The following is a 10,682-nucleotide window of genomic DNA, read 5'->3' on the forward strand; positions in this document are numbered from 1 at the left end:
GGATGACATGTCATTTTCAGCCCGTTGTCATTATGAACTCATAAAATACTGTTGTTTTGACAATGCCTTTGGCATAAGATCACAACACCAAACGCCACCTTTTGCGTCTGCATGAAACATTGCTGGAAGGCATCAGGTGAGAACGCGGCAGGACAGAACCAGTCAAAGTTATTATATGCCAGCAGATGGCTGGATGGCACCTGCCATGTCCGCATGATTCGTGCACAAGTGACATCATTTGAGAGTGCAGCCAGACAGAATCTGTCACATGCATAAGAAACAGCAGGATGGCATCAGGTTGCAACACTGTCCGTAATGACGTAATATTAAGAGAGAGAGGGCACCTATGAAGTGGGCTGGAGGGGTGCTTGATGGGTCCAACAAACCCTTGACTTTTATGCAGGAGTCCAGTGTTCATTACCCATCTGAATGTAATGTTTTTTTTCTACATCCTACCATGAATCTCCTTCCCCATATCCTAACCATCCATGCCAGTATGTGTGTTTGCTGATGTTGCAGCGCTGGTTGCCATGTGCTGTTGTTGCCTAAACATAACCACATGCAGCGTCATCCCACCATGTAACTGTGTTGGCATCACGATAGCAGCATCCCAGAACGTAAATAGTAGACTCAGAAGGATACCTAGAGCTAAATATGTAGACACAGAAGTCCACTGCAAAGCCTCAGTATGTGATGACTTGGGATGAGAACATGTTGTCGATTTACGCTTGTTATATGTATTGCGTACACTTACATTTTTATAGGATGTGTACTCTTTCTGCTCAATACATGCATACAGTCTTTTTCAAGATAAACTTTTTGAAATAAATTTTCTTGTGAAACAAACACGTGGAGGGATTTTGAGAAAAACATCATAGTTTCGCTCAACATTTACATGGAAAGCAAACAGCAAACTTCCAGGTAAAAGTCCAGGGTTTATTTGACCCATCAGCCTCCACTCCCTCCCGTCCAATAAGGACATCCTACCTCTTAGTATTGAGGTTGCTGCTTTCAACATTACAAACTGCCACCACCCAGTGTGTGTCATATTTCCATGAAAGGTGTCTCTTTGCATCTTTGTCCGATGCCAACTTCAGTGACAAAGCAGTGATTTTGATGAGTTGGGAGTGAGAATGAGACAGTGAGATTTTAGATGATATTGTCTTTCTCTCTGTTATGTCTGTAGAATCCAGTGTACTTGCAGAGGGTTTTTTTGTCTCCTTTTGTGATTTTTTACACTACATCCAAGAATTAGAAGTAATTCTCAAGATAAATGCACTGTGATTTGTATTTAAAAGTGTCTCTTTTAACACTCAAACCCTTTGCATGTTTCATAGCAAACTGCCTCAATTCTGAAATCAGAGTGCCACGGGAATCTTAACAATCTCCCTCTGCAATTTCTATCAGCAAAGCAGGAGAGCTTTTGGATTGGAAGGCTTGGCACGAGGTGGAGAATGGCTTTTGTCCTTCAGGCACATTTATCAAGCACTCAAAAGAAACAGAAAGGGGAAAAATATTCGCAGGAGAGAAAGAGAAAGGAAGATGAAGATTGACAGACAGAGAGGCAGAAGGAGACAGGCAGAGGCAGAGGTCTGTTTGGATTGCAGGCAGACCCTGTCAGTCCCACGGGGCTGACGGGATGAGGGAATTGTTAGGCAGCGACAGAGGCTGGTTTATACTTTTAATTAGGGGTATCATATAGTTCACTTTGTGTTTTTTTTAGGTAGTAGCACAGAGAGAAGCATCAACATGCTTGACGGTATGCGATCCGCTTTCTTTTAAGTTATGCAGCCCCGAGACTATGATCGTGCATAAAAACACAAACAGATTTATCTCCAGCGCGGATAAAATGCATCAATAAAGTGGCCACTCGCTGCAAGATGACTTTAGGGATTTCTAACAGACCTTTGTCCACTGTGACTGAGAGTATGTAGTGATAAAATCAATCACCAGAACAAGAACACTAACTGGTAAACAGATAGAGATGACAGCAGATAAGGAAACTCCTCAGTATGTGTACTGTATTTGTGTGTTTATGTTAGATTGGGTTCCTATGGTAACTGTCAGGAGATAGCAGCTGTTCCGTATGTGTTATCACTCCATTGTGTTTACTCAAGGAGAAGAGCTGGATGAGGAAAAAGGGAAAGTACACAGCAGAAATGAAATGAAAATTTGATAAGGAGCAAGAAAAGAATTGTTTTTTTTCCTCTGATGACAGCAGTAGATTGACAGTTTCCCTTCTCCTCATTATTTTGTGTTTGTGTGTGTGTGTGTGTGTGTGTGTGTGTGTGTGTGTAGCTTGCACTGACACAGAGCTCCACAGTCTGGCTGCAAGACTAAAGGACTGGTTCGGAGTTCTCCACCTCGACGCCAACAGAGACCTCAAATCCTCTGACAGCTTTGACTCCGCCACTGGACGTGAGTACATCCCCCTACAATATGTCCCTGTGTGTGTGTGTGTGTGTGTGTGTGTGTGTGTGTGTGTGTGTGTGTGTGTGTGTGTGTGTGTGTGTGTGTGTGTGTGTGTGTGTGTGTGTGTGCATGTGTGCGCGTGCGCGGCCCTTTTCACAACAGCCATGCTTTTCAGTCCTCATGAGGGCCGGCGGCGATGTTGACAGCGACCCCGCTCTGTTCTCTGTAATGTCAACATGTCTGAGCACATGTCAGCTCTGCCACTGCACACACACACACACACACACTCAGATCTCAGTGTGATACTTGAAAAAGATGAAAATCTAAGTGACCTGGACATGTTCTGCTGTTTCAAAAATGTTCAACTTCAACAATTCCATTACCTTTTTTTCCCCTCTCTGTCTATTTTCTCCTCCAGACTTTGACACCAGCATCTTGCCCATCTGTAAGGACTCACTGGGCTGGATGTTCAACAAGCTTGACATGAACTTTGACCTCCTGCTGGACCAATCAGAGCTGAGTGCCATCTACCTGGACAAGTATGAGCTGTGCATGAAGCCGCTCTTCAACTCGTGTGACTCCTTCAAGGACGGCAAGCTGTCGAACAATGAGTGGTGCTACTGCTTTCAGAAACCTGAGGGTGAGGAGGGAGAGAGGGTGGAATAAAGAACTGATTGTGGTAATTAAATGTTTAAATAAGAAGGACAAAAGCAGCGAGGAAATATAGTTTAAAAATACAAGTGGTACTAAATGTGGTGTACAGCATACCAATTATCACATAATAATAACGTAATTTAAAACATAAAACCAAAGGTCACACTAAGGGGGTAATTATTTGGTACTAAAATGAATCAAAACCACCTCAAAAGCAGCAAATCATGCCTCAGGAGTGTTTTTTTCTACAACACAATATGTAACAGGAGGACAAGCAACGAAAGGTTTTAGTCTAGTGTCTTTTTGTTGGGATGGTTCAACATGTTTTGCAGATGACTTACTGGTATAACACTGAGCTAGCATAATTCCCAACATCCCATTTTTCTGTTCAGTGAAGAATAACTTTGATATGTTGGATACATTGATTTTCAGTTTCACCTCTATTTAATTAGTATACCCATCATGTCCCCAATTATTTTCTTGATATAGCTTACCAATCAAACATTTTTCAAGATGATTAGCACCTTTAATGTTTGCTAGTGCAATTCATTATGACTGAAAAAGTCATAATGAAACAATGAGATGTGAATAGTTAAACAACGTAGGACTAATTCACACAAGAAATAAAGTTGATGGGAATTTAATAAAAATGTAACACTAAAACCAACAAAATAATTATTACAATTACAAGTACCAATTGTCTGTAAAATGTGCTATTTGTACTAAAAACGTGGTCCTTCGAGAGCATAATGGATAGAGAAGGATACAGAATTAAGTCAGGCAGACACTGAAAATCAGTAGTCGATGTGAGAACCGAGGCAATTTAGGTAGATGCATTGAGGAATGAAAGGGTGACCAAAATAAGAAATCAATGAGATGTTAAGAGTAGAGACAGAGAAAGAGCTGTTTAGTCAAATTATGCTGGTAGAAAAACAAACTGTATTAATGAAACTGTTTTGTTTGTTGCTTGGTTGCAGGACTGCCCTGCCAAGCTGAGAAGAGCAGGATCCAGAATCAGAGTCGAAGGAAGACCCTCATAGGTTAGTCTGGATGATCGATAGCTGTCAGTCACAGACTCTTCTCTGAGGAAACTAAGATGGCTACATATATACGAACAAACCAAGCCCTGAGGAAATACGGCAGTCTTTGAAGCCAATTTGTCATAGTGGCCAAATCGTGTAATTACAACTTCAGGGCATGTAACGTGATGCCATTGGGCCCACAAGGACTTTTTTCTGCACACTGATATTGGGAAACAGATGTGTAAATGAGTAGATCGGAATTTGATCAATTCTTTCTGATAACATTTTGAACCGCATAATTAAATAATTTTATCTCCATTTAAGTTAGCAGAGAGCTAAACCTACAGTTGGCTACTTGGCCAGTGAAAGTCTCTGATGCGCTTCCTCTATGGGCCAAATGATGCAAAAGATTTGAGTTATTTTACACCGGTGAAGTCAAACTTTATACATTCTTGTATCGTTAGGCAATTTTCATAAGAATGAATGGCACAGTGTCTCCAATGTATCCAGTTATCTTAATGCATCTATGGAACAAACACACACTTACATGAAAAATTGTAGCTCTTTTTACAATAGTTTCCAGCAGAGAACATAAATCGGTTGCATTAAACACTCCAAGTGTACAGACACACACATACACACACTCTCTATGAAGCTCATCCTGACATTTTGTACACATGTCATCTGTCCCCTCCGGGCAGATCGCTCAGTGTTTCAGATCACAACAAAACAGCTTGAAAAATGACTGGGTCAAATGAAGGTAATGGAACTAGAGGTGTGTGTGTGTATGTGTGCGTGCGTGCGTGCGTGTGCGTGCGTGTGTGTTTGTGTGTGCGTGTGTGTGTGTGTGTGTGTGTGTGTATGTGTGCGTGCGTGCGTGCGTGTGCGTGCGTGTGTGTTTGTGTGTGCGTGTGCGTGTTATTGAGAGTGATTGCCTCCCTTTAAAGAGGATGTATGCCTGTTGTCCTGCAACCTTCACAGCAGTAATTGATTGTTGATCTCCCTCTGTGAATACACAAGAACTTTGGTCACAACTACAAGACATGCAACCTCTGCTGAGGTGGGATCAGATTTACGCCTCTATTGCTGTCAGTTAGGTGTTTTCCACCCTCTCCCCTTTTTTCATATCACTGTTTACCTTCTTTCTCCAACCTTTCCCCCATCCTTTTTTTCCTTTCCATCTTTAGGGTCTTATATTCCCCGTTGTACTGACGAAGGCTACTTCAAACCAACCCAGTGTCACGGCAGCACCGGCCAGTGTTGGTGTGTGGACAAATATGGCAACGAGATTGCTGGCTCCAGAAAACAAGGCAACCCCAATTGCGGTAAGACAACAACATGCACACACTAACATGTTCACTCATTGCTAAAAAAGGACTTTGGTTGTGTTGTGTTGCCCTAATTCGCTCCCAACTGTCTGGCTGCCTTTCAGAGGTAATGCTCTGATGCAGGTGGACTGCTGTGCGTTTGTCTTTTATCTTCCTTTGTAATATGAGAGCTTCTCTTTAAAAACATAACTTACCACTGAAACACGAACAGCTCCACAATTCCAACTTTGTTCTATTTTTTTGCTCAGTATCTCTCCCGGTCTCTCTTTATCTCTACCAGTATCTACGCATCAGTGATCATTTAGGAAATAGATAACATTAGGCATGCCTCTGGAGCCAGTCTGGCTGGTTTACTATCAGTCAAATGTCTGATTCTATCTGCTTCTGATATTCTGCTTGTGTAGCTTTGATAAAACACCAGCATCTTGCAAGTCAAGTAGGAAGATCCGTCACAGTTGTCAGCAGAGAGCAGTGTCAAAAGATTTGTTATAATACATGAATTTGTAGCAGTGACTGAGTTGCACCTTTTAGAGGAGAATAAACGTTTAAACTGCAGGCTGATGTCGGCATCCAAGAAGATGTGTTTAGACAAATAATGTGCATAATTAAGTGCTTATATATGTCAAAGTCATAGCTAATAAGCCAGTGTTGGAAATTCAAAAGGAATGGTCAAAAAGCCAATAGAAGCACTTTGCTGCAAATCAATGGTTGAGGGATTTCTTTGTGGAAAAAAGAATAATAATTAGGAAGAAAGAATCCAGGCAGATATACTGATTACCAATCAAACAGCCAACTCACAGTCACAGATTACAGCTCACTCGAATGCCAGTCTAGTCCAAAGCCAGTAATTGCAGCTTCCAATATTGATGAGGTGTCTCTCTGGTGCCCGCACACGCGTGCACACACACACACACACACGCGCGTGCGCACACACACACACACACACACACACACACACACACACACACACACACACACACACACACACACACACACACACACACACACTGACAGCAGCAGTCCTTTGTCTCCGGTCTAACAAGCTCATCTAACTCTGGCTGAGTGGCCTCAGGCTGGAGCAGACTGGAGTTCTCCCATTCGGCCTTGCATAAAACAAACAGGTAGCAATGCAGCAGCTCTCTGCTCAATAGCCTAAACACAAGGACAACCAACTGATTTTAACACTGTGAGTGCCACTCAGTCAGAGTACACTTGTACCCAGGTGTAAATAGGCTGTTTTGAACTGAACTCAGAAGGATTTTAAGGTCCCAATTTCACAAAATGCTGGAGGCAGCAGCTGAGATAATGACTCCTGTTTCGCACTGTAGCTACAGAGAGTTCAACATTAGTGCCAAAAAACATTTTAACAACAAATTGTTTACTTGGTAACTTTATCAAACCAAGCTTAGCCAGACACCACTGAGGCTGGTTAGTTAGGCATCCCCTTGACTGTGCATTGTGTTGTGTGAAGTGAAGGAATGATGGATGGAGGGCTTGTGTCTACTTCCTTTTCTCCTCTCCTGTGCTGACTTACTGTCTACATAGGAGAACAGAATATACTGTCCAGTCATGGCTATATGAAAATACAAGCTGTAGTTGACTCGCAATGAAAAAATAGGTCCCCAGGAAGTGCAATGAGCTTTGAAGCCAATTTTTGTAGTGGCCAAACAGTGGGATCAAAACATCTAGGTAGGTTACCTGATGCCAGTGGGCCCCAAAATACATTTTACTTTGGACTTACATTGGGAAAGGGACATCTGTTAATCAGTGGACACATTCTTTGGCTGCCACAACCCCTGTAAAAAGACTTGTTTTACTATCTGCATTTCATCCATTCAGCACAATAACATTACGAAAATCTTGAAGAGCCATATGATGAAAACATTTCATCCCCATTCAAGTCAGCAGACGGTTAATCCATAAGCTTTTTCAAAAGTCTTTAGTGCGCCTGCTCTGTGGGCTAGAAGATCATAAAAATTTTATACCTGGAAAGTCGAACATTATTTGCACCATTGAAAAACTGTCATAGGAATAAATAAGGCCCAGCCTTGAATGCTGTATCCTGTTGTCTTTATACATCCATGCTAAAAGCATATATATGTTGGCATGCTAACTTGTTTATTAGGACTAAACACAATGCACAGCTGAGACAGAAGGGAGTATCACTACGTTTTCTAACTTATTTTCTTTTTTTCCTAATGAAAAGTTAAGTTCCCACATGCCAAATTTCATGGTAATCCATCCAACTGTTCTTGTGACATTTCATTGAAAGCCACAACTGTCTGTCTCTTGGCAGTGCTAGACAAAAAGTCAGGGCATTGTCAAAGTCTGTAGGATTCTTTATCAGAACACAAATTTTTGCCAAACAGGAGCTATTAATATAAATTTATTTAGTTTGTGCAGAGTACTGAGATAACAACCTTGAGCATGTTTCTCGTGAACTGCTAACACTATAGCATTTGCCTACAAAGAGGGCAGTGTTGAGGCACCTAAACCAAGACCAAGTAATGACCAAGACCTGAGTGTATCAAGACTGAGACAAAACCAAGAGCAGTGCCTTTGTTTTCTATGAGCAAACAAATGCATCACTCTGGATAAGCAAACACTCTAGATCTGAAATCAAGTTAACCATCTAATCTCCCTCCTTTTTCACATAGGAAATGTAGTTATGTCACTGCAGTCGTGAGTCTATCTGGTCTTGAAATAAAATTCTTTGTCTGAGATTGAGACAAGACTGATTGAAAATACTGTTGAGTCTGAGACAAAACCAAAAAGTGTTCACAAGACCGGTCTCGAAACCAAGGCTGATCTTGAGTACTACAACACTGCAGGTTGACCATGAGCAACTAAACCCACGCTGTTACACATGGATCTTTCCGTGTTTCTAACACGCACATTTGTGTTTTGCACCTCCTCACAGATGAGGACCAGGAGACATCGGGGGATTTTGGCAGTGGTGGTGCAGTCATTCTCCTCGACGACCAGGAGGAGGAGCCATCACAGAGCGGGCGGAGCCGGCAGAAGAAGAGACGGGGCCGGATTCACCCCCGAGGAGCCATTGAGGACGACGAGGACGAGGAAGATGATAAGGATGACGAGATCGGTTACGTTTGGTAGCTCCGCTCCATTTTTTTTTTTCTGCCATCAGCCGACCAGGAAACTCCGTTAACTCAGCACAGATCTGAAGCCATTCCAATGTCTCCTCCTCCAGTTACTTTGGCAGCAGTCCCATCTTTTGGCTCCTGAACTTGCTCTTGTGATCCCTGTCCCTTATCCACATCTCTCTCTTCAGTGAACCTCATCTGACCTGTTCCTTTTCAAGTGTTTCGCTCTTTCCTCAGACGGAAAAACTATTAGATTTCAACAACAACTGTCAAGACCCTGTCAGAATTCTGCTCAAGCTGTCCACTTTCTGCCGCTAATCTTTAACCTCTTCTAACATGAACTCACTTCTCTATAACTCCCTCTATCTTCCTCCTATTCTGTCTCTCTCGCCTATCTCTGTATGTCCGTGTCAGAGCCTCTGGTCAGTCTGTGAGCCCAGATACATTAGCTGATGTACTGGATGTAAATATGTTTCCTCCAGGAAGGGCAGATTGTGGATTAAACCCTCCCTGTGCTTCTATCAGCGATTTCATTCTCATGTTCTGTGTTCCACCGTCGGGCTCCTTCCAGTGTTCAAAGATGTTCCCACAACACGTTCCCAGGCTCTGAGATGCTCCCTCTCTCTCTCTCTGTTATTTCATGGAGGATTGTAAATTATTTAATTGTTGATCTTGAATGTCCCAGAAAGCCCAGGAAGCAATGAGATTAATGATGTATTGTCGTTGTTGTTGCATGTTTCTCATCGTGTTTCTGTAAAAGAGAGATTTACCTGGCCAGGTCTAGCTCTATGCATCTCAAACAGAAAGTGATGCCTATTTGGCTGCTACAATACTTTGTTGCTATGTTGATGCTGTCTAGTGTCTTTTTGGTTCTTCTCCCAATCTCAGGAGGTAGGAAGTTGCATTGCAGAGCGATAGCAGTGTAGTAAAGCGAACTGCAAGGCCTACAGTCCAAATCTGCGGCGTTTCAGCCAGCTATTCTTTTAGTAGTTGGTCAGTAGGGCTTCTGAGGCTGTTTGCCTGTGCATAGACACTAGAGGAAGAAGCTGCTCCTGAGCTGGGAGGACACATGAAGTCAGGCGAGCAGAGAAGAGGCTCTGTTCTGCCTCCCAACACTGGATATGTTCGTGATTTAAAATTGAAAATCCTCACCATGTCAACTAAGTGAATTTTTATTTGTAACTTTGAAAATTTAAGTAAAGTGGCACTTTGGGTGTCTTTTGAACCTTACAGGTCTGTGTCCATGTGTCTGTTGTTCTCTGAATGTACCATTCTCCGCACACACCTCACATTTCATCTTATTTCACCAAATCATGATGAAATAAAAACACATCTCTTTCCTCACTGTGAAACCACAAACACATTTATATGAGTTTCTCATGCTTTTTGGTTTTTATTTTCTCCGAAGCTCAGGTTTCTCTGCAGTAGAACAATCAAAGCCCTCCATCAATCCTGACCTTTCCCAACCTTGAGAAAGCAGCCTCTCCTCTTAGAAGCAGACATAAATGGTAGCAGCAGAAAATACTCTTATCACTTGCCTTTGAGAGAGGAGAATCACATAGCCAGCAGTGCCCAAAAGAACATAAAAGCTTAATGAGTGTTTTTGTAATATCACTGGTTAATGGGACAGCTGACCCCACTGGCTTGAAACAGCCCGCTCAGCACTTTGAAAACACATTGTACCAACAATCGGAGGCTAAAAGGACGACCAAATCTTCTAGCTTGAAACAGCCTATTCAGCAGTTCACAACACACTCTGTCAGATACAATAGACAATGGGCTTAACTATGTGCATCAAATTATGCCAGGAGCTGTGGAGGTTGTATAATCGCCCAATTCTGGGACCCTGGGTAGTGCAGCATTTTCCTCTGTCATCAGGCTACATGACAAAAGCAGGAAAAAAATGTCTCATTTGTCCATCCATCATCACATGCAGTGTCTGCTGTATTGTTTCAACCTTACTACTTACCTTGCATGAAAAATAGGCTTGATTTTCAGCAGCTGCTTCTGCAAGAGTTGGATTCAGATTCCTTTAAATTATTTTTGTTTTATTCATTATTATTATAGACAAACTAGAACATCAAAACAACACAAGTCTGTAACAGTGTGCCCAAGCTATTTAAGGCAGTGATGGCTGAGCTCAAAACTCCTCCCAAAGAAAG

At 42.2% G+C, this 10,682-nt stretch overlaps 1 protein-coding gene across 2 annotated transcripts in view; it reads left to right on the forward strand.

The window, feature by feature from the left end:
* The window catches only part of spock1 (SPARC (osteonectin), cwcv and kazal like domains proteoglycan 1), a 133,651-nt gene extending 123,901 nt beyond the window's left edge, over window positions 1-9,750 (forward strand). For both annotated transcript variants that reach the window (XM_088081135.1, XM_042493318.2), the window contains exons 8-12: window positions 2,299-2,418; window positions 2,831-3,052; window positions 4,044-4,106; window positions 5,276-5,413; window positions 8,337-9,750. In XM_088081135.1, the coding sequence (XP_087937261.1) occupies window positions 2,299-2,418; window positions 2,831-3,052; window positions 4,044-4,106; window positions 5,276-5,413; window positions 8,337-8,533 (740 nt within the window). In that variant the 3' untranslated portion in view covers window positions 8,534-9,750. The remainder of the gene's footprint in view (window positions 1-2,298; window positions 2,419-2,830; window positions 3,053-4,043; window positions 4,107-5,275; window positions 5,414-8,336) is intronic.
* The last annotated feature ends 932 nt before the right edge of the window (window positions 9,751-10,682 follow it).

Source organism: Plectropomus leopardus, chromosome 8 (assembly GCF_026936395.1).
Source record: "Plectropomus leopardus strain MGB_pleo_1.0 chromosome 8, ASM2693639v1, whole genome shotgun sequence".
In the NCBI taxonomy this organism is placed as follows: Eukaryota; Metazoa; Chordata; class Actinopteri; order Perciformes; family Serranidae; genus Plectropomus; species Plectropomus leopardus.